Raw genomic sequence first — 25157 nt, forward strand, 5'->3', positions numbered from 1 at the left:
GGGGGGGTAACAGGAGATAAAGGGTGGTTGTGAGATAGCGGTGGGGAATTGAGGATGGGTGATATCTAACATCCAGGATGATGTGTTTCTTTCTATTGATGGTGTGTTCTTCGAGGTTGGATTGACAGTAAGTGGTATGATTTTATGTCTCTGGCGGGGGTACTGTAGACACTGATCGTCGATTTGCTACCTGTCTACCAGGTCCTCACGGGGACCTTGCGGAACAGCATACATATATACAGCACAGCCAGAAGCACGGCAATAATACAGTAATTCATATGGTAGTCAACTATTCTGGTTCAATTTCAGCTCATAACTTTTTCATCTACGACATATCAACCACACAACGGACGCAGTCGCCCTGCTTCATCTGCTCAAACGCAGTGTTGATGTCCGCCAACTTCTCCCGGTGCGTGATGAACTCGTCCACCTTCAGCTGGCCGTTCAGGTAGTCGTCAACCAGGCCAGGCAGCTGCGTGCGGCCCTTGATACCACCGAAGGCACAGCCCTTCCACACACGGCCGGTAACCAGCTGGAATGCTGCGCGAGGTTAGCACATCTCCCTCACTAAACAGACAACAAGACTCACGGCGAGTGGAGATCTCCTGGCCGGCAGCAGCAACACCAATCACAATGCTCTGACCCCATCCCTTGTGGCACGCCTCCAGGGCCGCGCGCATGACCCCGACATTGCCCGTGCAGTCGAAGGTGTAGTCGCAGCCGCCGTCGGTCATCTCGATCAGCTGCTCCTGGATGGTCTTGCCGCTGAGCTTGGTGGGGTTGACGAAGTCGGTGGCGCCGAACTTGCGGGCCCACGCCTCCTTGCCGTCGTTGACGTCCACGACGATGATCTTGCCGGCCTTGTTCTTGACCGCGCCCTGGATCACCGACAGGCCGACGCAGCCCGCGCCGAAGACGGCGATGTTGGAGCCCTCCTCGACCTTGGCGGTCTCGACGGCGGCGCCGTAGCCGGTGGTGATACCGCAGCCCAGCAGGCACGAGCGGTCGGTGGGGATCTTGGGCGTGACGGCCACCACGGAGATGTCCGCCACCACGGTGTACTGCGAGAAGGTCGAGGTGCCCATGAAGTGCAGGAGGTCCTTGCCGCGCGCCTTGAAGCGCGAGGTGCCGTCGGGCATCACGCCCTTGCCCTGGGTGGCGCGGATCTTGCCGCAGAGGTTGGTCTTGCCGGACTTGCAGAACTTGCACTCCCGGCACTCGGGGGTGCTAACCCGGTGGTTAGATTGAGACTCGAGTCGGGGGTCCGTGGAAACTCACTAGAGAGCAATGACATAGTCACCGGGCTTCACGGAGGTGACGCCCTCGCCGACGGACTCGACGATACCGGCACCCTCGTGACCCAGGACGACGGGGAAAGCACCCTCGGGGTCCTTTCCGGAGAGAGTGTAGGCATCTGCCAGGGGTCAGTTGGAAGAAGGCAAATCACCGCACTCGATAAAATACGGACCTGTGTGGCAGACACCGGTGTGGTGGATCTGGATGCGAACCTCGTGGGCCTTGGGAGGTGCGACTTCAATGTCCTCGATGGAGAGGGGCTCTCCGGCGCCCCAGGCGACGGCAGCCTAGATATTTCAAGTCAAATCAATTGGGGTGTGCTATTTTTGGGTTCCGGTTAGACGAAGCTGCTCACCTTGCAGGTGATGGTCTAGAGAAGTTAGCATGAGAACGCGGGTAACACCAAGCAAAGCTATGGGAGGGGTAGCTCACCTTTCCTACGGTGTCGGCCATTGTGATGACGATGGGTATCAGGTCGAAGATAGTAGCTTAGACGGACCCAAGTTAAGGCAGGTGGGGAGGGGGAGGATATAAGAAGGAAAAGAAAGATGATGGAAGATGAAAAGAAAGCGGTGGAAAGTAAAGCGGTCCGGGCGGGAATAAATTGCTCGAACCGGACAGTCAGAGGAAGAAGTGGAGTGGAGTTTGCCGATGAGGGGGAGGGGGCGATGAGAAGAGGAGAGAGGAGGAGGAGAGAAGAGAAGAAGAGGAGAAGGTGTGAGGGGCACGGTGATTTTTCCTGTACAATCATACAGTTGACAATTTACCTGCAAAACACCCAAGGCTATAGCTTCGGAGGAGCATCCGAGGCTGAGAATTAAGAGGAGCGAGGAAGCCGATAGTGACTGCAGCAGCATGCATAGCCACGGAATGCCCCTCATTCTCTCCGCATCAGCGCATCATCGCATCATTTACTTTGTACTTAATTTTCCATAGCAGATGCAGTTATGGCATTAGTCAGGCTGTAAACCATGCAAACATCATGCAAACACGCCACGCCAACTGCAAGCTCGGTGTCCACTCCGTCCCCACTGGGCACCAGCTCAGCCGGCGACTGGAAGCAAGCTCTTATCAATGGTGGATTGAATTGAGTCATCTTAGTGTGGACTCACAAAACGGGCAATATTTTCCGGTTGCTTGGCGCGTGCCCGATTCTCTCATCGCCGCCAGTCCCTATCGCCCTTATCGATTATCGACCAGCGAGATTGAGTTATCGGCGAAGACTTGGCCTATCTTCAAGAGCACCGAATTGAGACATATTTCCATATGTGGTGCAGAAGATTGCTCTCAGGACTTTATCATCCGGGACTGTGCTCAATGTACGGGATGGGTCGCTCTCGTCGACCCGATGTCGGCTGCTCCACCGCTTTCTCATTTGGGGGCAGCAAGGCAGCTCGGTCGTGGTGGTGAGTTTCAATGATAGGTGGGAGTCGAAGACGCATATCAAAGTGTACAGTACTCATGGTCTGAGAACATTGTGAAAGCACTGTCTGGGTTCGTCTAGCTGATCATGTAGGTGCGAAAGCCAGTCTCGCGTCTGATTGTATACCTTCTGATGATTTCCTCGGGAAACGACATGTAGCACCGCCCGGCAAATCCGCGATTGAGGAATGATGGAATGGCATACGAGGAACCTACGAACCGACCAGGTACAGTCTTCAGGAGTTGAGCCTACGTGTACAAAGCATGCCCCATCGACACGAGGCTTGCTTGGTAGCATGATCCGGTGTGCAGCCTCAGCGGCAAGATCCAGTCCACGAGGCTTTTATCCTCCTACCATCGTGTGCCGCATGTCTCATTCGATCCGAGTTGGTGCACACTCAAGCAAGAGCTCAGCCTACACTGTACGCCGGCTCGTACCACGCATTTGAAGCACTGGTCGTACCAACAGCATACCGAAACAAGTATATCTTCCGAAACCAGGAGCTCGTCGTTGAATTCTAAGATTTTATACACAGTTCGCCAACCCGAATGCAAGAACTACCCAGCAAGACAAGATCGTACAAAGCACCAGTTTACCGACCCGGCAGCTGGCCCTGCTGCATCATGGCCGCGTTCTGCTCCTGGAACCGCTCGTTCAACCGGGCCGAACCCTTCATGTACTTGTCGACACAGCGCATCACGCAGCTCTCCTCGCGGTTGATCAGGGACTTGGTGGTGAAGTCGTTGACGCAGTCGTCGAAGCACTTCTGCACGAGCTTGGAGTACATCTGGGGGACCGGCAGGGTCAGTAAATGCGTGGAAAGCGGTATCTAGGGATGGATTTATCGTAGGCGGTGATGGAGCGCGTCACAGTCACAATGCAAACTGGGAGGGGAATCAAATCGCAAAAAGGCCAGGGAAAAGATAGGCACGTACAGTCATAAACTCCTTCAGCTGCTTTCTCTCCATGCGGGCAGCGAGCTCGCGCTGTTCCGAGGCATTGAGTCTGGGCTGGTCAGCAGATAATCCTGCGGGGGATCGTTTCGTAGTTGTGAATGCCTGTCATGACACTTACCCTTCCATGATGATACAAAGTTGGGTTAAATGGGAGAGATTTTCAGAAAATCAGGGAATGCACACATCAAGCAACTTTGATAGTGCTCGATGACGACCAGCTCCGGAGCTTCACAGCGGACCGCAGGCTCTGCGGCCATCACGTGCCATTACTTCGAGCGTGAGTCACGTGAGGTGGTCAGCCATTCCAACGATCACGTGAAATCGGTTGTCGTGTATTATCACGTGCGCTGTCTGACTCAGCTCAAGTCCGGAATCTCTCGGTTCCGTCGGCTGCTCCATCAAGCAGGACCCGAGGCGTCGAGACGCTACAAGACGAGACAACCGCCAGCCCTTTGCGGCAGAGTTAAAAAAAGCACACGCCCAGCTGGGGGAGTCCTGGACCCCGACTGTCTGGCTGGCCCCGAGAACCATGGTCGGGACTAACACCACCCTGGGATCTGGACGGACGGTCGATGTTGGATCATTAGGGAGTGAAAGGGAAATATCCTCTTCCCCTGCCCCGTACGAAACTCTACCGGCTCAGTTGACCCAATCCTTTTCTCCCCTCCCTTCCCCAGGTCTACAATACAATCCGTGCGTGCCCTTCTCAATTCCCAGGATCGGCAGCGGCATGACCAGACAATAAAGAGGGGGGTGAGAAGAAGATCTTATTGTTTTCCACCAACACTTGCGATCCTGCTGAATAATCCGTACGCCCAGGTCCAGTCTCGGGCCGTTTGGGATGACAGCCACACAACTTAGGAGTGTATAGTATACAGTACAGAGTAAGCCAGTTGCTGATCGGGTGAACCGCGGTAGAGTTCGTCATGGAGTGGTCCTCTTCTGTTTCTGTGGGAGGGGCACGAAAGGGAAAACGACGGACGGAGCAGTGACGGAGCCATTCAACTACCGAGTGTATTAACTACGTACTACTACCAAGGGTTGCATCTGCTGACAGGCAGACCGACAGGCACCACGATCCTGGCCCATTCATATTTTTAGGACACGCCCTGGGAGGCCTCGAGGCTAGAAGACAGAAAGCAGGAGACGGAGAGAACAAGAATGGGGCTTTCCCCTCGTTTCTCTTCTTTTTTTCTGGCTGTGGCTCATACCGAGAAATGTATCAACCTGGCCCAGACCGTTTCACAATGAACGAACAGTTGGTCATCTTCATTCTTGCTTCTCGTGGAGTCGCCGCGAACTGCATCAGTCATCAGTCATCCACTGAGTCTGGTGTTTTTCTTCACCACGTAGGACTAGACTAGACACGACTAGACTCAATACGTAGGCCATGGGGGGCCTTTTTAGTGGGCTTGACTAGACTGCTTAGACTAGTAGTTTAGGTGGATTGGTGAGTGTCTCACTCTCTTGGGCCTCCTGTTAGTGGCTCGATCTGCAGTAGTTAGCAGCAGATTAATCCAACCGTCGTAACGGAATGATTGAAGAACCGCCTAGTAAACTGACTAGATCCAGGGCCAGAACCGTCGGATCATGGGTCTGAAGGAAAGGGTAAGACGGGAAAAAAAAGGGAAAGGGAAAGGGCCCTTCTTTTTCCCTTTTGCTTCTGTCGTTTCGTGCCAGAAACCCTGGATCCCTGGAACTGGGTCGAGGAGACATCCATCCGAAGTGGGTTCGAATGATAATCATCGACATCGACATCTTTTCGATGCACCACGCCGGAAGATTAATAAGATGGAGAATTATTGACATTTAATCTTTTTCTTTCCTCCTCGTTTTTGATCATTGATAGTCTCAAGTCCACGGTCCAGTACTACAGTACTCCGTACTTCCTGAGTAACTAACTAATCTATACTCAATCGCGAACACACACACACGCATACCTCTTCAATTCACATACCTCAAATCCGATAGGCGATAAGTGCTAAAGAGAGGGGCGGGCTTTAACAGCAATCGATGACTGGTTCTTCATTATTATTGTTCCCCATCCTTTACCTTTTTTACTGACTCTCCTACTGTCAAATTGTCAATTCGCTTTCGTTCTCTCTTCCTCCGGTCCCGCCCTCCAAATTATCATTCCCCATCTATAATTGACGGACGTCCATCAATCATCAACCATCAATCAAACCATCCGTCTCCAATTCTCCTCCATCACCATCATCAATCCAGTCCAGTACAAGACTTGAGTCCGTCTTTGGTCTTTGACGATCTCTTCTGGACCACTCTCCTTCCTCCGTTTGCCCCCCTTTTGCCGATGATGGTCATTGGCTCTTCATCCCCGGATCGACCAGCACGCACACCTCCTTTGCACCCTGTCGGAGGGTCCAAAAGTCAGCCCTCTCTCTGTCAGTCCACTCTTGAAGTGGATTGTGTGTGCGTGGTCTGCCAGTGAGAGTGTGGGTGTGTGCAAAACTGACGACGACAACGTCGAGTGTGATAATCTTCTTTCTTTTTGATCACCTCCAGTACCCCTCTCTACTTTTTCTCTTTACCTCTAAAAAGAAAAGAAAGAAAAACACCAAAAAAAAAAAGAGCCCACCTTCAACAGTCATCACTCTCCCAAACACCTGACAGGGTTGTGCAGCTCTTTCGTCCCCGTGCCTATCGTGAAATTGATTGATTCGCTTTTGTGGCTTCCCTCTCTCTCTTTTACTTCCCACAGGTTGACTTACTACTACCTGACTGACTGACGCTCTGGCTCCCCTTTCATCCCGCCCGCCCATCTATCATCCCTGCTTGTTCGTCTCCCTTTCTTCCTCCTCCTGAATTCTTTTTTCTCCCCTTCTATCCCACCCTCTCACATTCTCCCTCCTCGTTCTTCTCTTTCTCGTTTCCCTTCCCCTCGGTCGCCGTACACCGTTCGAGACACACCTGGGCCCATTTCCCCGGGTTTCCCCTCCCATTGTACGCTGTTTCCCCGACGGCGCGGCACCTAAATCCGCTGCCTGACTAGCCCTCGTGCTATTTTGGGATCAACGCCTCCCAGCCCCGGAATTTCTTGCGCCAAAGCGAGGGCGGTGACAGCAGCCTCGGTTTTTTTTCTTTTGTGCTAGCTGGGTCTGGTCTGGTCTGGTTGTGTCGCTACTTTCTCTATTTCAATACCGCCAGTGTCGCATCTCGCCCCTCCCCCCCTTCCTCCCGACCTTCGTCTCCGTCGCGCGTTTCCTCCTCACCATGGTCACGGGTAAATCGCACGCGGGCGTGGAGCCGCTGCACCCACTTCCGCCCCCGACTGCCCAGCCAGACGTCATCGCAACCTCGCCGCCTTCGAAACGGGATCTGGCTTCCTGGTGGAGGCAGTTCAAAAGGAACACTCGCAAGGAGGAACCGAAAGGTATGTCTGCGTGGAGGAATAAATCTGAGGCTGAGGCCTGGAGGCTGCAGGGCAACGGTGGTGCCAGATGCGATGCGGTCATCTGCTGTTGATCTGCGTCACTGCTGGGAGACACCATGACTCGCATCCGGTCCAGGCCCGGTCTGCTCTCCTTAGCATCGGACAGAGTCCGACTGCCTGCTTCCATTACTCTAGCCGAGAGTTTTTGCGGGTCATGCGCTGATCATGAATGTATAGAGAAACCGCAGGGCATCTTCGGCGTCCCGCTCAACGTCAGCATCAAGTACGCCAATGTCGCCATTTCGCTTACCAACGACAACGGAGAAAGCTTCATCTACGGCTATGTGCCTATCGTGGTAGCCAAATGTGGCGTGTTTTTGAAGGAGAAAGGTATGCCGGTCTCACTCATCGCTGAATCTGGCCAGGACTGATCAAGGGATCCTAGCGACCGATGTTGAGGGTATCTTCCGTCTCAGTGGGTCGGCCAAACGCATCAAGGACCTTCAAGAGGTGTTCGACTCCCCCGAGCGATATGGCAAGGGCCTTGACTGGACGGGATACACAGTGCACGATGCAGCCAACGTGCTACGACGCTACTTGAACCAACTACCAGAGCCGATCGTCCCCTTGGACTTCTACGAACGTTTTCGCGAGCCGCTCCGCACCTACCAAAGACAAGTCCAAGAACAAATGCAGAACAATGCCCCTCCCAACGAGTCGGAGGCCTTTGATCATGCGAAGGCTGTTGCTGCGTACCAACAGCTGATTCGCGAGTTGCCCCCTCTGAACAAGCAACTGCTCCTCTACATTCTGGATCTTCTGGCGGTTTTCGCGTCGAAATCGGACCAGAACCGCATGACTTCAGCCAACCTGTCCGCTATTTTTCAGCCCGGGCTGTTGTCGCATCCGCAACACGACATGTCGCCGGACGAATACAAGCTGAGCCAGGATGTGCTGATCTTCCTGATTGAGAACCAGGACCATTTCTTGTTCGGAATGAACGGGACGGCGGCTGATGAACAAACGCTCAAGGAGGTCGAAGGGGGTGTGACGCGCCGGCCCACTACTCATTCCACCAACATCCGACGCTCCGTCTCGAGTGCCAGTGGCGGCGGGGAGAGCTTCCGAAAGTACGAAAGCCTTCGCAGGAATGTGTCTGTCTCGTCGCGGAATTCGCGCAACTCGAACAACGCCAGCCCGGCGACGCCACCCTCGATGAGCGGAGCGGGTGTGCATCGCAGCAACACCTTGCCCTCCAAGATGTCCCCGGCCATTCCTCCCCATCGCTATGGACGGGTTGTTGAGTCGACCGGTCTGAACTCATCGAATCGCACCTCTGCGCAACATTCCCGATCGTCCAGCCGTGCGCCACCGACGGTTGAGGAGGAGGACAAGACCCTGTCCAGCACCTCCAGTACTACCATCCAATCACCACCCAACGTCCCTACCGTTAATAACACCCGGCTCTCTCCTGTTCCTCCGCCCAGCGAAGCGCAGCCTGCCCCTAGGCCGCCCATCCCTGCGCAGCTCATGCCAGGCCGACCTCCCGTGCACTCGAGCCCTGCGCCAGCAGTCCCCGAACAAGCAGTTTCCCCACCACCCAGCAACTCTCAACCAGCGGTTAGCCCACAACCCAGCAACCCCCAATCTCCACCTGCACCGACAGGCACTGGGGTGGGGGTGGTCTATGTTCACTCATCGACCCGTGGACCGATCCCTAGGGCGAACGTTGAAAACGGGTCAACTCCAACCGAGAAGCCCGTGCCACTAAAACCAGTCACAGAGCGACCGGTACTGCATGAAGGCCTGCCTCCTGCCGCGCGAACGGTTTCTCCCCCGCCCGCTGTGGTGACTCCGACGCGCGAGCGCAAGCTGTCGAGTTTCTTCTCCAAATCACCACCGCCGAGCGGAGAAGGCCGGGAACCCCGACAGCCGAATCGGTTGAAGAAGAAGCGAATCCCCGGCAGCGCGAGCGAGAGTGCGCAGAGCTCCTCTCATTCGCTGCAAGCTGCGACATCCGAGCCTGGGTTGGCCGCGATTCTGCATGGGCCTCGGTCGACGGATGCTGGCAATGAGGTGGGCGGCGCAACTCCTCGTCCTCCCCAAACCACTAGTTCCGATGAACTGAGCCCACCGCGAGAAGGTCGGCCCGAAAAGCAGGCTTCGCAGACTGAGGGCGGCCAGATGGGCGACACCTCGCTCCGACCCTACGGATCTCGCACCCCGTCGATGAACTCCCGGTCCTCGTTCACGGACTACTCGGATGTAGATGCGGCGGAAGAGGCGTCGCGCGCAGAACGCAAGGAACACCGCCGCAGCTGGCGATTCCCACGGTCGTCTAAGCGCAGCAATGAGCAGATTGGCCTGGGGTTGGGTTCGCCCCCGCTCATGGCGTCGACTCCTGGCGCAGACCGGAGTACCAGCTCGATCGGCAGCTGGCACCATGCCAGCAGGAGCTCCCCGTCAGACATGCAGCAATTTGCCAACGACCCGAGCTATCAACCATTAAGTCTGGACGCCGAAGTCAGCAATCCTGGGGGCTCGCGCGAAGCGTCGTTGGCGTCGGAGCCGGAAAAGCGTAGTCTGTTTGGGAAATTCAAAGCTAAGGTCGCTCAAGTACGAGATGGCGTGAAGGAATCCACGGAGCGCGATCGCACGCGCAGTCCTGTGAACGACGCGGATTCGATCATCTCCACGCAACCACTCTCACCTTCAGCTACGGATGTGCGACACCGACCGGCCCCGATCGATGCGACTAGCCAGCCTAAGGATGCGACCGTTGGTTCTCCGGCGTCACCTCTGCCTGGATCGGGACTGCCGCCACCGATTCCCGAAGAGCCTCACATGCCTGAGAGCCCAATTCTCACGTCTGCTGTCGTAGCATCTGCCGCTACTGAGGTTTCTGGGGTCCCCGCCGTTTCTGATGCTCCAGCTGCTGTCCCTAGGGAGACGAGTTCCACTGAGCCCAGCACTGCGCCGAATACTGAGCCCAGCACCGAACCCGGCACCGAGACAAGTACGGAGCCAAGTACTGAGCCTAGCCTTGCTCCTGGCACTGACTCTGTCACTGAGCCTGGTGCTGAACCTCTGGGGTCTCAGGTGGCCAGTTCGGAGCCTACTGTACCAACAATAACCACGGACCACACCACTGATTCCGCTGAGGCCGTGGCAGCAGCGCCTCCTTCCGAGCCGTTGCAGACGGTTCAGGAAGAGAAGGCTGAGTCAGGACCGGGGCCTAGTGTACCGTCATAGATTTTCTGTGTAATTTTTCCTTTGTTATGTTCCGGATTTTGGATGACGAGATCTGTCCTAGAGGAGACAGACGAAGTGATGTACAAGGATGTGCGAGGAGGAATGTGTTGCCATACTTTGGCTGCAGCTGGCTGATGCTTTATGGGTTACGACTGATGTATGTATTGATTAGTTCGGGAAAGGGTAGCGCTGAATAAAAGCGATGTAGACGTACAGAGTTGGATGGATTGTGAATTAGATGAGTAGAAGAGTTGTGTAATCGTCGACTGTATCTACCTGGTTTGTACAGTAACAGTACTCCGTAGTCAGTGTGTCTTCCAAATCCGATTAGTTTGTACCTCCCGAGCTGTGGACACCTGAGGACACCTGCGGACACCTGAGGCAGCCGCCCCCGTTTTTCGATTCTTTCCGCTTCCGCCTTCTCCGGGGAATCATCCCCTTCTCCCAGCTTCAAATTCGCCCGAGCTGCCTCCACCTCATCTTGACAGCTTTTTTCCTTGTCAATTTCTTGCGCCCAAGATGGTCTCCTCCCCTCCCTCCCCCACGGCGACTGGAGCAATGCCCGCCATCCACGGCAACAACAGCAACAGCAGTCACAGCAGCAGTAGCAGCAGCAACAGCGGCGGCGGCCCCCCGCCGATCCTCAAGTCCTCACCCCCCGTTCGCATCCTCCCCTCGCAACTCGCGCGCATTTATTCCCTCGCGCACCCAGCGGCCGTTCTCCTGGGATTCGCCGTCCGCTTCCCCCAGCTCGTCAACGACCCTGTGTCTGAGATGTTGAACGCGCTTCCGTTCCTGGCCGCGAGTCAGGTCGTTTTTGCGATCATCTGTCTCCCGCCGGCGGGCGGGTCGTTTGACAACAATACCCCCGGCAGCAGCTCCGGTGCGACCTCCTCCAGCACAAGCTCCAGCTCCAGCTCGAGCAACATCATTCTCCGTCCCGGACGGCCGGCACGTCGCAAGGGCGGCAGTGGTGGAAGCGGCGGCGCGGGCGCTGGCGTAGGGGGTGGGGTGTTGGGTGGATTGGGAGGGAAGGTTATTGTAAGTGCTTTTCTTCCTTGCAAGATTATCGTGCCATGTGCAGGTGTAGCGGATCTATGCTATGTTTACTGGCGCCCAGATGAAGACCATGCTAATGCGGAACCTCGTCCAGCCCTCGCTCCTCGCCCTCATCCTGACGACCCTCTTGGCCACCCCGGTTCTGGCCATCCTCCTCGTTCTCTTCGGCGCCCCGTTCACCACGCATCATGCCCAGACGGCACTCTGCGCGGCCCATATGGCTCTCCTGACGGCCGTGCCCTTGGTTTATGTGCATGGAGTTGATGGGGCGGTCTGGAAGGAGGTCTGGGGCGCCGGTCGGCCGGCTGATGCCGTGTGGGGGGCGGCGTTGGGGACTTGTGTCGGGGCGTGGTTGGGCGCGGTGCCTATTCCTTTGGATTGGTGAGTTCTGCCTGCAATTGATGCGTTCTTTGTTGTTCAAGTCTGCGGCATATGGTTAAAGGGTGAGAACGACGGTTCGGTATGACATGCTAATTCTCCCTAGGGACCGCCCGTGGCAAGCCTTCCCGATCACCATTCTCGCAGGCGCTTACCTGGGGTTCGCAACGGGGACTCTTCTAGGCCGCACCAAGTGGGTGTACGGCAAGCGCCTGCGGTTCAACGAGGAGGGTGAACTCACGGACAAGAAAATGGAATAAAGTTGCAACAAGGTGTGGGTCATACTACGAATACATCAAAGTTATAATTATCAGTATATATTCAAAATTCAACTGTAACTCTTTCTCGGATCATGACAACTACAAATTGGGGGCTGTTTATTCAACCAACTCAATCCTCCTGAATCCCCCTCCACGTCGCGAACGACAGCCCTAGCTGCGCACAGAGCCATTTCGCCACCGCATTGCGGGGCTCCCCCGACACATATCCGGGTACGCAGCAGGCTATCGGCGAACCGAGCCTTGCCTTTCATCCTCGGACATCTTCCACGGCTCAACCGGTGGTGCATCATTATCCGTAGTGTTGATCCACGATGGGTAGCAGACCGGGTCCGGGTACTCCCCGAAGACCATCTCGCCGCGGACGAGCACGGCGCCGCGGATGCAATCCATGCATTCGTCGTCTTCGGGCAAGTAGCGATCCCACTGCTGCTGCAGACACGCCCGGCGGCGCTGCCAGACGGTGGCGGCGTCGTTTTCTTTTTCTTGTGCGTCGGATCCCGGGGACTCGAGGGAGATCTCATCCGGGCCGGCGACGAGGATCAGATGGGTGTGCCCTCCGGAATGGGAGACGGTGATCACGTCGCAGGGGGGTGTGGTCGTCGGAGGCTGGGGCTGTGTCGGTGGTGACCTGGACCTCCCACGTGCCGAGCCAGTCGGTGGGCGGGAAGGCTGCTCGGGCGATGGCGGCGAGCCATGCGGTTGGGGAGGTTTTGTAGTCTGGTGGTTTGTCGGTGAGGCTGGTGGTGGTGGTGTTGTTGTTGTTGCTGTCGCGCTTTTGGGGGGGATATGGGAAGTCCATTGCGGAGGTTCGTTGTTGGGTTGGGTTGAGTTGTGGTCTGGTGGAGGTCGGGACTCTAGAGATCACTGGATCTGAGTGCTATTGATATGTGTGTTAGGATCGGTGGTTCTTTGTGGGTGGTAGTGGTCTTTCAGCTTGGTGGCTCTTTGGGTGTTGTATGTCTAGCGGGAGATTTTCTCATAGGTTGATATCAACACTTGGTAGTGATTTCGATATAGGGGGGTGAGCAGTGTAGCAAACAGCAACAACCCTAGTATCATATGAACCATCCGGAATCCAATCTCGGTTGGGTAGTCGTCTCCAGGCCCAGGTTCTAGCTCCGGTGGTCGATCGTTATCTCCATCAACAATCATTCAACTCACTCACACCTTCACATCCACATCTACATCCACCACAACTAATATTTCGATCAACTTTGTCAACAACAAACAGAAGAAGTCAACAAAGCACCACCAGCACAGTCCTGATATCAAAGCCATCCTACAAAGAACAACACGATCTTCACCAGTTATCTCATTCCAGCTATCCCACCACCACCAAAGAACACATACAATACCAATTGGGTTCCCGAGCAAAGAAGTAAGATATAAATACCCGCTATCCGTTTACACCACACCCCATCTGCAAACCAAAGTCCTGTACCAACGCGCTGCTAACCACACCAGCCACTCATATCCCCAAAGAACATCCAACCAACCAAAGACTCATCAAAAAGACAAACCCCCACAATGCAACCCGCCAACCGCTACGCCGAATGGGTCACCCGGCTCCGCCACCTCTTCCCGGACACCGACACGGAAACCTACACCATCACCGCCACCCCGCGCGAGACCCAGTACCCCGGCGAGCTGACCCTGAATTACACGGAGCTAACCGTCTCGACGCCCGTTCACGGCATCTTTCTGATCGTGATCACCGCGCACCCGCGCGAGGAAAGCCAGCCCCACCCCACCGCCGCCCTGGCCCGGGACACCATCCCGCCGGACAACTTCCTGGACGCCGAGCTGGCGCGCCGCAAGCGGCTGCTCTGGGAGTGCTGGCCGGTCGTCGTGCGCGACGGGCTGGACGTCGTCGGCTTGGTGGCCCTGGGCGCCGGCTGGGAGGGCGCCCCCGAGGCGGTCGTGGGCTTCCGGGTCGATTACGATGAGGATCCTGGTGAGGAGGAGGAGGAGGAGGAGGAGGGCGAGGCCGGGCTGGTGGAGTGCGTGCGCGGGTTTGTGGGGGGCGAGGGCAATCCACGGGCCCGGGATGGGCTTGTTGAACGGTTTCTGGTGGGTGTGAGGGTCGCGTTGCGGTTTGTGCCTGGGTGTGAGACTGTGAGGGAGAGTGTGGAGGTTGTGGAGCTGGATTAGGGGGGTTTGGGGGGGTGGTTTTGCCTGTTTTCTTAAATTGAGGATAATTATCTTTTTATTTGGGTTGAAGTCTTTTTCCTTTTTCTTTTTCGTTTGCCTGGGCTTTTGATAGTGAGGGGGGTTCCGGGGTCTCCCTGGGTATCTCTTGAATATCTTTCTTTGTATAGATGTTGTAGTTTCTTCTTCTTGTTATAGTGTTAATTTGAATATAGAAGGGGGGTCTGGGGTCTCCGCCGGAATTCTAGGAAGATATTCTCGTGGGGAATTTGTGGTTTGTTTGGTTTTCTAATAAAGAAAGGGGGGTCCGGGGGTTCTCCCCCGGGATCTCTGAAGGAATCTCATGGTTTTATATCATGTTGTCATTTGTTCTTTGTGTTCTGTTATGAGAAGGGGTCCTCTGGCCTCCCGGGTCTCTATAAGATTTGATCCTCGTATCATTTGATCTCCTTCAGTCTCCTTTGCCTAGTCTCTCTTCTCATATAGTTTGAGAGGCATACTAGTAAAACAAGCGATTCAACGCTTCTCGTATGATGTCATGACGATTATGTCCCCGGTGTAGACCCATTCGCCAACCCACGAGGAACGTGTATATAGTGTGAGATGCGGACTGACCCCGGTAAGATAAGTGCTCTTCCACAAAGTAAAAGTGAACAAGCTTAACTGTTCTACAAATTATTCATAACTTGGAAGGTGTCCGTCGATACTTCATCCGCTGAAGTCATCTTGCTCTACTCAGACTATTAGGTTATCTGTAAGGGTGAGCCTGTATTCTGCAAACAACCACTATCAACTCAGCTGCTAACCTGCTGACTCTCCACCAAACGCCAGCTGGCGACTACACCTCCGGTCACAGCGCATGCCCCAGCAAGGTCTGCCGACAGCTCAAAATACTTAAAGTCTCCTGCACAATCCTTTTGACTGTAGAGCTCCAACAGCGCACCATCCCATGAAGAACCAGCCCCAATGCCCATCCCCGCCACGGCACCACTCGATGGGGCATTATGACAAGTACTCGCAACACCAAGGACCGTCTCGCTGACGTACGAGCAGCAGGACGCGTCGGAGTACAGCTCGATGGTGACGGTGTTGGCATTAGTATTTGCAGGATCTTTCCACCCGCACTCCGGGGCAATGCTGTAGCTCTGATATTGCTCGGCAACCCCCCCGTCACTGCACCACCCATCCGCATTCGTGAGACTGAATCGCTTGCTCGACCCGGTGCAGGCCAATCCCTCATACACCTGAATGTGAATGTCATGCCCAAACACGTCCTGGCCCACGGCCTGGGTGACGCTGCCAAACGGAGCCTCGGTGTTGCGGCACTCGCCGATCACGAACCGGCCCTGCTGGGCTTCAGTCTGATAGTCGCAGCAGTTTCCATCCTGCCAGAAGGCCAGCGCCACCTCATAGGTGCCAGTCACGGACAGCTCGTGCGCATCGCACTGCTTCTTGATCCAAAAGCTCTGGAACTCCTCATCCACTCCGCCCGCACTGCACCACCCGTCCGCGTTGGTCAGACTGTGATCCTTCATCGCCCCCGTGCAATCAGCCCCCTCAAAGAGCTGAACGTGGATATTCTTCCCGAACATGTTCTGTCCGACCGCCTGGGTGATGCTCCCAAACTTGTCGTTGGCATTGTGGCAGCTGCCCACGGTCCCCAGGTCGATATCCTCGCCGTTGAACACGCAGCACTCGCCATCGCGATACAGCGCCAACGACACGGTATTGTCATTCTTGGCCGTCAGATCGTGCCGCGCGCAGTCCTGCGCAATCATGAAGCTCTTCCACGCGACTCCGTTCTTGTTGCAGGTGGCCGCGTTCGACAGCGAGAACGAGTCGGACGTGCCCTGACACCCGGACTCGGTGAAGGTGTGGATGTGAATATTCCACCCAAACTCGTTCGTGCCCACCGCCTGGCTGAACGAGTGGAACGCCGCGTCCGCCTCATGGCACGTCCCCGTGTTGCCCATCTTGATCGTCTCCACCGTGGTGCAGCAGCCCACATCCGAATACAGCTCCATCGTCACCGTGTTGTCGCTCGCGATGGCAGGTCCCGTCACCGCACACGTCTGCGGCTCGCTGATCATGAAGCTCCGGTATCTATCCCCACTCGTCACGGCCTGACACCCCTTGCTGTTACTCAGACTCAGACTCGTGGAGCCCCCAGTGCAGTCTAACCCATCGTAGGCGACGATATGGATGCCACGGTCGAACAGATTGGCGCCAACCGCCTGCTCGATCGAGGCAAACGGACCATCAGAGTTGTGGCACACGTTGAATGTGCCGATATGCGCCGTCTCCACATCATGGCAGCAGTTATCTTCATAGTACAACCGCAGGTTGACCGTGCTGTCCGAGTACTTGGTCGGCGCCGCCGCACACGCGCCCGTCGGCGACGGGTACGGCTTCACCGTCGCGTCGAGCGCATAGAGGACCTCGCGCGGCCCGATCCCGGCCACGGAGATGGTCGACACCGGGTGCGCGGAGCCCGTGTTCGAGGCGGCCGACCCGTGCGTCACCGTGATCGACTGGATGCGCACCTCCGAGTACGAGTCGCCCTGGTTGTAGTTGCCGACCTTGAAGTAGCTGTTGGGGTTGGCCAGCTCGTACTGGGAGAGCTGCACGAACCCGCCGTCGTTGACCGCCACCGAAAGCTGGCCGCTCTCGTACCGGATCTCGTACGTGAACGTGTTGCCCACGGGGATGGTCTGGATCGTGGTGTATAGCAGTTCGCCGCCGGCGCGCGTGCGCTCCACCCCCATGGTGATTTGGCCGGAGGAGCTGTAGAAGAGCTCGCAGACGGGTTTCCTGCAGTTGAATGAGCATCCGTGTCAAAGTGAAAGGTTGGAGAGGCACCCACGAAGAAATCGAATCATCGATATGGATCTGCCCGATCACCGTCCCATGTGCCGAGTCGTCCGGCCGCGGCACCGACAAGGTCACCCGCAGGCGATTGTTCCCGTTGTTGGGACTCCAGCTGGACGGGCTGATCTCGCGAAACTCGGTCCGGCAGTGCTGGCTGTTGGGCGTGGTCACGCAGCCGGTGCTCGACGGGGACCCCGGCACCGTCATGACCAGCTCGCCGGTCGACCCGTCGGTGTAGAAGACGCTGCTGCTGTAGCCGCTGCAACCGGCTAAGGAAGACCCCGGAATTGTCTGAGGGCTCCCCGTGCTTCCGGTGGGTAGTTGCAGGTTCCATTTGGTGAGGTCGAAGTTGCCGCCGGGGCTGCAGGAGGGGTTGAGGGCGGCCGCGGAGGCGAGGAGCCCTAAGAGGACGTACAACCGGAACATGGCCGGTGGGCTTGATATGGATAAGCGTGAGTAGAACATCACCTCATCGTTGAATATGCAGGGAATTATTTACTATATATCTGAAGTGACGAGTCATGCAGGGAGCACATGCGCCGTCGTAGTGGAGACGGATCAGTAATCTACTTCAGCTGCCGAGCGTAAGCAAATTACCGGACACGAGCTGCGTGAGGACTTGTGGGGGTCATGAGGCACAAACCCCTTCTTTTAGCGGCGGGTTAGGGCCCTTTAGTGCCCTTTAGTGACCCTGAGGCTGATAGTCCCCAATAGACGGGTATAGTCACCTCGTTTTCATAGCTTGGCGTGAAGAAAAAATCACGTCCCTACAATAGTTCTGACTGTATAGCGGGTCCGAGGGTTCAGCTCGCGTGGCAGCCCGTCCTATTAGGGTTGCTGCTCCGACGCCAGTCCCTGGTGAGAGGCTCTACTATAAGAATACTATGCACTCCTGCAAAGATCCGGGATCAATACCCTAGTATCAATAGGCTTTGGGTCATCTGCGCATCAGAAAGATGACCGTGGGCAGGGCAGTAGCCTTGCTATATGCCTTGGGTCTTGTGGCAACCTCCGCCGCGAGTCCCCTGAGAGCCCCTCTATCAGCACCCAAGAATGCCCGTCGCGCAACATCGTCAGCAGATCCCTCCTGTCCCGATGGCTTTCTCTGCCAGCAATCGGACTGCCCGAGCGATGTAGTCTGTCCGTCTGGGGAAACGTGCATCAACTTTGAGGGTAACTACGCCTGCGCGCCGCCCGGGTTGCAGTGGTGTGCTCTGAATCCTACTACGCTGCAAGGTGTTGGCTGCGATAGTGGTCTATGCTGGTGAGTTTGTGTTTATCGTATGAGAATATCTAGGCTGGGTTTCTTGCTGACAATCGGCGCAGCCACGGTAACTGCTACACGTCTGACGCGGTGTGCTGCGACTTCCCTAGCATTCAATGCAGTATCGGGACTGCTTGCAATGTGTGCAGCCCTGGCCAGACTTGTGGTACTAATCAGTGTATCGGCGGTGCTGAGTCGACGTCCACTACGACTACTACACGATCAATGTCGTTGAGTACGACAACGACTCTGCCGCCGGCCGTGCCTTCCTCGACCACTACGACAAGTACTACGACGAGAAGTACCACAAGCACTACGACGACAACTAGCAAGGCTACCACGACTACTACCTCGACCTCGACCACCTCGAAGACAACCACTACCACTTCCTCAACCTCTTCCGCTTCGACAACATCGAAGTCCACCACGACCACGACCACCTCATCTGTCTCCTCCACCCCCACCCGACCAACCCAAGTGGACTCCTTCTCCTTCCTAGGCTGCTACTCCGACCAAGAGAGCCCCCGTGTCCTGGTAGCCGACTCGAAAGAAGACGCCACGGGCATGACGGTCGAGGCCTGCGTATCCCTCGCCAAAGCCGGTGCATGGCGATACGCGGGTGTCGAATATAGCAGGTACGGCCCCCTCCCTTCTCTCCACGCAACCTCATCCATTATATCGTAGACAGTCTAACCATAACCTCCCAGACAATGCTTCGTCGGAAACACCATCCACGACGGAACAGCCTACTCGGACAGCGACTGCAACATGCCCTGTTCCGGCAACACTGCCGAAACCTGCGGCGGGGGCAACCGCGTGCAGATCTACGCTGATCGAACCTGGGAGGATCCCACCTACGCGGAGCTGGCGGATGCTATTCACCAGTACAACGCGAGTGTCTGGCAGGCGCTGCAGGTTCTCGAATCATACCAGACTCATCTGGAGACGCTGCAGGGTCTGTTGCAGTCTTCTTCTTCGGCTAAGGTAAAACGTGCCGATCAGAGTGACTATGAGGAGATTGAGCTGCAGATGATGGGGGACCAGAGCGCTGCAAATGAGGCGTCGAGTAGTCTGTCGGCCGCGAAAGCGAACGGTGACCGGTTGCTGACGTTGGGACGGCGATTGGATACCATTGACGAAGACGATCCGAGCGTGTCGGAAGAGGCGTTTGAGGAGTGGGATAATGCAGGTATGTTCGATCCTACCATGAGCTTGGCTATGATACTAACTTTTGGCTACTAGTGGATGCCCTCCAGAGCCAAATGATCGAGGTGATCCGTGATCTCAATGCCAATCTCATCGAGCTCTCTGACGCCATTGCGGCTGGCGTTGCCCCGGCCATCGACGCTGCGGCGAGTATTTCTCAACTTAGAATTACGGTCTGTCTGCTTGATTCTCTCCCAAAGACGAACTTGTTGATCTAACCTTGACAGATCAATGCTATCGGACTCCCTGTCTCTGCGGCTGCCTCGGCAACTGGAATCTGTAAGCCTTCGCGTCAGAACCGCCGTTCTGGACCTAGTACTCATTTATATAATGCATAGTCCTCGTCATGGCAACTCTGGCCGCGTTGTTCGAAAGCAACGGATCGCCACCCGTCGCGACACCGACCATCATGCCCACCACCACCACCATGGTGACCACGGCGACATCCACCACATCCTCCACCTCTTCCACCTCCTGTGCCGCCACAGCTACCACGAGCCCGGTCATTATCATGACGGTGGAAGGAACCACCGTCCAGGAATTCCAAGAGTTTGTCGCAACCCTGCCAAAAGATCCCGAGGCTCTTCAATTTACGGAGTCGTGGCAGCCGAACGTAAGCTTCTCGCTTTGGAATCCCCACCAACTATTACAGCTCGTACTAATCGGAGCACTGTGAACATCTAGTTTGTATACATGGGAATTGTCGATCAATGCACCGCCGAAAAGTTCAATAGCAATCCCATCGTTGACGCGTGGAGTGTTGATGGAGAAATTGACCTGGATAGCAACGACGATACCCTTGATGACGCAGTATCAGGGAAGAAGAGGTCGTATAGCGCCACACCAGCGGTATCCAGCCATCCTGGCTCTATTAACAATCCCCATGACGAGCCCTGGTTAAGCGACAACAACCTAAACTCCACAGAAAGGCAGCCGCACCTTCAGGCACGCATCGAGCCGACGGCCAACAGTCGCTTCTATCTCCAACAGCAGAGCCCCGGCCATCTCCAATGGCTTTCTCAGGTCTCACGGTACAGCAACCTGTATGGGAACTACCTGAGCTTCGACGACTTGATCTACAATGATCCCTCGAATGCCAACGCCAACGGCGCGCCCATTGTCTATGTCATTGACTCCGCCTTCCTGGCTGGGCATGAGGTAAGTAGTCAGATACACATCGAAGTTACCAACTTACGATTTATGCCGGTAGGTAAATTCAGAGCTAACATGGTCTCCCATCTAGTCCTTTGCCGGCCGACTATACGACAGCTTCGGCGTAGACGACGTAGGCTCCCGGAAGACGGGGCTGACGATTGTACCCCGGAATGGCCACGGAACTTGCATGGCCTCCCTCGCGACAGGGGCGTACCACTCGATGGGCAAAACCGCCCGGCTCGTCGCCATCGAGCTGGTATTATCCAAAGCTGGGGTGATGTTGAGAATGCGCGCCCGCCGGGCGGGCTTTGTCTTCCAGGAGATCTACCGGCATATTGTGAACAATGGCGCCCAGGGCAACGCCGTCATTTCTATGTCTTTCGGTAAGCTGGCCTTTTCCTCTCGTGTCATATATCTTGCTCTTACCCTTCTTGCCTCTGCTAACCTAAACCTCTTGAAAAGGCGGTCCTCGGCAGGCATTCCTGTGGGGCGAGAGTCTCAACCCGCTCGACGAGCCGCAGCAGGACGTCTTCGACAAATACCTGCAGTGGTTCTATGACCTCGGCATCGCGGTGGTCTGCAGCGCGGGCAACGATGCAGCCCAGCAACGTGACCCCGCGCAACTTGATCTCAATTACCTGTACCCGCGGGGCAAGGGCGGCGCCGACACGCCCCTGATCGTGGTTGGAAACGCTCTGTTCGACAACAGCCGCAATCCGAACTCGCAGTTTCGGGACAATGATCAGCGCGGCATTCTTACTCTGTACAATGTCGGCACCAACGTCGACTGCGCGACCGTGGGATACAACGACCAAGGAGTGGACACCTCCCAGCTGAACGTGTACGCGGTCGAGCCGGCGGGCACCTCCCAGGCCACCGCCATCACCGCCGGCATGATCGCTTACTATCTGTCTCAGCCGGACCTGCGGGCACAGTTCATGGCCAACGGGCTGGGCAGCATGTCCAAAGCGATCAAGACGTACCTGCAGAACACAGCCAACCAGTATAAGCTGGATGCCGGGCTGACCGATGGGATCCCCCGGGCGGCGCTGGGCGATGTGGTGCCGTGCACGAGGGGCACCGCGGGGAGACCGGCCATCAACCCTAATCCATTTGTGCCGGCCGCCACGGACTTGCGACAGTTGGTTAGAACACAGGTGACGGATGGGACCACGGTGGTGATTCAAAACGTGGTAAGTGATTCTTATGTTTTGGTAATTTCAATCAAGGGATGCTGTGACTGACGCGAATCTGCTTTGTAGCCTCAATGCTGGGATTTGAATTAGAGGAGACATGGTAGTTTTGGTCAGAGTGATGGATCTTGATCTATTGTACAAGAGTTTGGGTATAAAGATAATTATTTGCCTGAAAGTCTGGCCCGAGGAAAACGGTTATCCAGGATAGTCCTAACTTGCATAGTACCAACAGGAAGAAAGCATCCATCACGAGTGAGCTTAATACTAAGACTGTAGAACCACCTCGCTTGGTCTATACGTACTTTTAACCCGGCAAGTGGCGACCGTTGCTGATCATCCTCCAGCAGTCCAGCAGCCGCAAACGGTCCATCCAGCCAGACAACACACAATTTTTCGATCAGACTGTTTCCAACCCTGTGGATTGGCCTCTAGGTCCTATCCACGATGACCTGTGCTTATGCCTGCGACTCTCCTGTATCTATACGAGGATACCCACGGGATACCCATCTGTTCGAGGAGCACAGGTTCGCGTCTTCATGGGTAATGAATACATCCCAGAAAGACCGAGACGAGAGCGGTGCTCTGTGCCATGCAAGTCAATTCAGCTCAATTCCAGTTCTATTAACCTAAGGAGCCTGGGCTCAGGGCGTAATTGATCGGTGGTCTGTGCTCTGTGTCGTGAAGAGATCACTCCGTAGGTTGTTCCGGCATCACTAATATCTATTTGTCGAGGTTTGGGGTACTTCAGATCACAATTAATGCTGTCGACCTAATTTTTGACAATAGATAGTGACTGGCATCGGGGTCCCGTATTGGGTCTGCGATTGTGTCTATCTTTCTACAACTGACTTTCTCGCACAGGCGCCGAACCAAGGTTCATACCATTTGTTCCCGGCGCCTGGAACTGTCTCTGGGGGTGGAGAAAGGTAGCTTCGAATTGGAAGTCCAAAGCTCTCTGCGGATAGGTCTGGGGCCTTGGAGAATACCTGCGATGCTTGATTTCATGAACCGGTGGTAACATTCTGCTAAGGGATAAAGACCGTTGCACACCGAAGCGCGGTAGACAGTTCCAGCCTGGCACCATAAATGAGTCACATTTTCGCGATCGACGGTTGTGGGGAACGTTTGTTCGCCTCGTTCACAATAGTAAGAAGAAGAATTGACCAAGCGAATCATTGTGTTGCGAGTGGATGTCAGTATCTGGGGCAGGACAAGACAAGCCACCAGGGGAACACTCGTGGACCCGAGGTTTATATATCGCAGTCCGGCAACCCGGCCGGGATACCGCCTGTTTAATGAGCAAATTAGAGTGAGTATCCTGTTGGGTTGCTCTGAGATGGACTGGATCGCCTTCACGTACCCTTACATCCAGGCCCGGGGATTCCAGCCTTGGGGTGACGGACCCAGAGCCCGGGTTCGGTCTTGTACCAATCCCTACACAGCATCCCCACAACCCAATTCAGTATCCTCTCCTAGATGAAAGAATCGGAAAGGGTGTGTTCTAATGTACTGGAGGGGGAGGCACGGGCCGCAAAGATGGTCACGAGAGAAGGGTTTTGCGTGTTTAGCTTTGGTCGTCTACATCACAGCCCATGAAGTAACCTATCTTGGCTGGACGGTGACAGTGACTTTGTGCCATGTGTCTACTCGGGTCTAAGCTGCTGCTGATGATAAATGGTCTTGAGCACTGGGATATGTGCCTGGGGCGAAAAATACATTTGGGTGCTCGTTGGTACATCGCCAGAGTTATCGCCACATGGGCATGTCTACCTACTCTTTCGAACGGGGCTCACCCTCCCGCCCCCAATGGCCAGTCGCTTATGGGGCACAGTACATGATATGCTTCGCAACAACCTCAAACCCATCCAGACATCCCTAATGCATGTTTACTCACCTGGAGACATCAGTTCATTTTCAGACTTAACTTCCCCTCCCAATACCAGATATCCCCCCCTTGATTTCGTTCCGCTGTAGAGCGTCTAGCATTGATATCTATATAAATCCTCAGTTCCTGACTCTCACCCCCCGTATCTCCCAGTCAAGATCAGAAAAAGCCCAACCCCATTTTTCTTTTTTTCCAAAGCAGGAACATACAATCTAACCCGCACCCTGACACAAACAGAAACTGCGATCAAACACCTTTAAATTCAAGGATTCCGCTCATCCCGCACCGCTTCGTCCACCACCCTCATCACGTCGTCGCGTCGGGACAGAAACACACTGTGCGCGGTATCCACCTCCACCACCCTCACCTCCACCCCTTGCGCCGCGACATGCTTCAGCATAATGTCCTGGTACACGCGGGGCACCGAATAATCTTTAGTTGTCGTGACATACGTGACCGGCAGTCTCCGCCACGCATCCCCGGAACCCGGGGTATGGAAGGCACTCAACGGACTGCGCACGAGATGCGGCCGCGCCGCCGCAATCTGCTCCGCATCGCAGTCCCCCAGGAAGAGCTGGACGGGGTCCACGGGGAAAGTGGATCCGTCCGCGTGGTCCTGCACGAACTGCGGCCAGAACCCCGTCATCCCCGCCTCGGCGATCACGTCCCACACGGTGCGGCCGGGCAGCTGGATGTAGGCGCAGAGGTAGAGGAGGTGGATGATGCCCCCTGGGAGGTTTTGGGCGGCGCGGGTCGGCAGGTCCAGTCCCTGGACGGCGTCGGTGCCGATGGCCCCGCCGTAGGAGTGCAGGATCATCAGGACGCGCTCGCCGTTGTTGACGAGGCCCGTGACCAGGTTGCGGACGGTGGTCACGTCGTCTTGGTAGGTGGCCGGTGGTGGGGAGGTATTGGTGCAGCTGGGCAGGTGGGGGCAGTGGACGATAAAGCCCCGCGATTCGAGGTCGGTGATGAAAGGGGCATAGTTGGCCGGGGTGTGCCAGGCCCCGTGGACGAGAACAATGGTGGGGCTGGTGGTGGTGGTGGTGGTCATTGTGGTGGGATAGATGGGACGATGGGTTTTGGCTTTCGTGGGAAAGAAAGGAAAGTAAGGGAGGAATCGGGAAGGAGGATTGAGGGTGGTTAGTATAGAATTCAGTTATGTGCTTGCTAACTTATTGCCTCGCTGGGTGGTTGGCTTTAATATGGCGGACAAGGATCAGTAGAGAAACGGTGCGCGAATGGTGTGATTATGGGGCAACACTTGGCCGTAGTAGTAGTTTGGACGCTAGTTCCTACATACACACGTACTGACAAAGAAACGGACCACGAGACTAACGTGAACTAACTTAGGGCTTACCTACTCAGGTCCTCTTACTCTTCCAAGTACTAACTAGTAATC

At 55.6% G+C, this 25157-nt stretch overlaps 11 protein-coding genes across 11 annotated transcripts; 5 read left to right on the forward strand and 6 right to left on the reverse strand.

The window, feature by feature from the left end:
- Nucleotides 1-251: 251 nt before the first annotated feature.
- On the reverse strand, nt 252-2241 carry BO86DRAFT_389240 (bifunctional alcohol dehydrogenase/S-(hydroxymethyl)glutathione dehydrogenase). Its single transcript, XM_025672079.1, has 6 exons — nt 1729-2241; nt 1652-1666; nt 1469-1583; nt 1279-1414; nt 590-1227; nt 252-540 (listed from the first exon to the last, which is right to left on the reverse strand). Exons 1-6 carry the CDS (start codon nt 1747-1749, stop codon nt 326-328), a joined length of 1140 nt encoding a protein of 379 aa, XP_025527601.1. The 5' UTR covers nt 1750-2241; the 3' UTR covers nt 252-325.
- Nucleotides 1444-2316, reverse strand: BO86DRAFT_91703 (uncharacterized protein). Its single transcript, XM_025677799.1, has 2 exons — nt 1729-2316; nt 1444-1666 (listed from the first exon to the last, which is right to left on the reverse strand). The coding sequence occupies exon 1, from the start codon at nt 2175-2177 to the stop codon at nt 1767-1769; it is 411 nt and encodes a 136-aa protein (XP_025527602.1). The 5' UTR covers nt 2178-2316; the 3' UTR covers nt 1444-1666; nt 1729-1766.
- Nucleotides 2317-3203: 887 nt separating this feature from the next.
- Nucleotides 3204-3890, reverse strand: tim9 (protein transporter TIM9). Its single transcript, XM_025672080.1, has 3 exons — nt 3794-3890; nt 3655-3724; nt 3204-3506 (listed from the first exon to the last, which is right to left on the reverse strand). Exons 1-3 carry the CDS (start codon nt 3799-3801, stop codon nt 3312-3314), a joined length of 273 nt encoding a protein of 90 aa, XP_025527603.1. The 5' UTR covers nt 3802-3890; the 3' UTR covers nt 3204-3311.
- Nucleotides 3695-4300, forward strand: BO86DRAFT_91779 (uncharacterized protein). The gene has a single exon (XM_025677801.1). The coding sequence runs from the start codon at nt 3883-3885 to the stop codon at nt 4216-4218; it is 336 nt and encodes a 111-aa protein (XP_025527604.1). The 5' UTR covers nt 3695-3882; the 3' UTR covers nt 4219-4300.
- A 2381-nt stretch (nt 4301-6681) lies between these two features.
- On the forward strand, nt 6682-10388 carry BO86DRAFT_91727 (putative Rho GTPase activator (Sac7)). Its single transcript, XM_025677800.1, has 3 exons — nt 6682-7066; nt 7304-7456; nt 7512-10388. Exons 1-3 carry the CDS (start codon nt 6907-6909, stop codon nt 10316-10318), a joined length of 3120 nt encoding a protein of 1039 aa, XP_025527605.1. The 5' UTR covers nt 6682-6906; the 3' UTR covers nt 10319-10388.
- A 448-nt stretch (nt 10389-10836) lies between these two features.
- Nucleotides 10837-12056, forward strand: BO86DRAFT_389247 (PIG-F family protein). The gene is made up of 3 exons (XM_025672081.1): nt 10837-11359; nt 11472-11758; nt 11862-12056. The coding sequence occupies exons 1-3, from the start codon at nt 10877-10879 to the stop codon at nt 12013-12015; spliced, it is 924 nt and encodes a 307-aa protein (XP_025527606.1). The 5' UTR covers nt 10837-10876; the 3' UTR covers nt 12016-12056.
- On the reverse strand, nt 12050-12974 carry BO86DRAFT_91852 (uncharacterized protein). Its single transcript, XM_025677802.1, has one exon. The coding sequence runs from the start codon at nt 12555-12557 to the stop codon at nt 12084-12086; it is 474 nt and encodes a 157-aa protein (XP_025527607.1). The 5' UTR covers nt 12558-12974; the 3' UTR covers nt 12050-12083.
- A 589-nt stretch (nt 12975-13563) lies between these two features.
- BO86DRAFT_379261 (uncharacterized protein) lies at nt 13564-14187 on the forward strand (the record flags this gene model as incomplete). Its single annotated transcript, XM_025670668.1, has 1 exon — nt 13564-14187. The coding sequence occupies one exon, from the start codon at nt 13564-13566 to the stop codon at nt 14185-14187; it is 624 nt and encodes a 207-aa protein (XP_025527608.1).
- Nucleotides 14188-16697: 2510 nt separating this feature from the next.
- BO86DRAFT_313121 (polysaccharide lyase family 7 protein) lies at nt 16698-17478 on the reverse strand (the record flags this gene model as incomplete). Its single annotated transcript, XM_025667990.1, has 2 exons — nt 16698-16995; nt 17048-17478. Coding segments are annotated over 2 exons (729 nt in total), but the record flags the coding sequence as incomplete, so codon positions are not given.
- A 530-nt stretch (nt 17479-18008) lies between these two features.
- BO86DRAFT_399552 (uncharacterized protein) lies at nt 18009-21963 on the forward strand (the record flags this gene model as incomplete). The annotated part of the gene is made up of 12 exons (XM_025673637.1): nt 18009-18316; nt 18379-18437; nt 18512-18617; nt 18646-18951; nt 19024-19505; nt 19559-19695; nt 19750-19801; nt 19861-20135; nt 20207-20680; nt 20766-21060; nt 21140-21870; nt 21940-21963. The coding sequence occupies 12 exons, from the start codon at nt 18009-18011 to the stop codon at nt 21961-21963; spliced, it is 3249 nt and encodes a 1082-aa protein (XP_025527610.1).
- A 1864-nt stretch (nt 21964-23827) lies between these two features.
- On the reverse strand, nt 23828-25143 carry BO86DRAFT_91888 (alpha/beta hydrolase). The gene is made up of 2 exons (XM_025677803.1): nt 23968-25143; nt 23828-23884 (listed from the first exon to the last, which is right to left on the reverse strand). Exon 1 carries the CDS (start codon nt 24807-24809, stop codon nt 24021-24023), a length of 789 nt encoding a protein of 262 aa, XP_025527611.1. The 5' UTR covers nt 24810-25143; the 3' UTR covers nt 23828-23884; nt 23968-24020.
- Nucleotides 25144-25157: the final 14 nt, after the last annotated feature.

This window comes from Aspergillus japonicus (genome assembly GCF_003184785.1).
Source record: "Aspergillus japonicus CBS 114.51 unplaced genomic scaffold BO86scaffold_24, whole genome shotgun sequence".
NCBI classification, from domain to species: Eukaryota; Fungi; Ascomycota; class Eurotiomycetes; order Eurotiales; family Aspergillaceae; genus Aspergillus; species Aspergillus japonicus.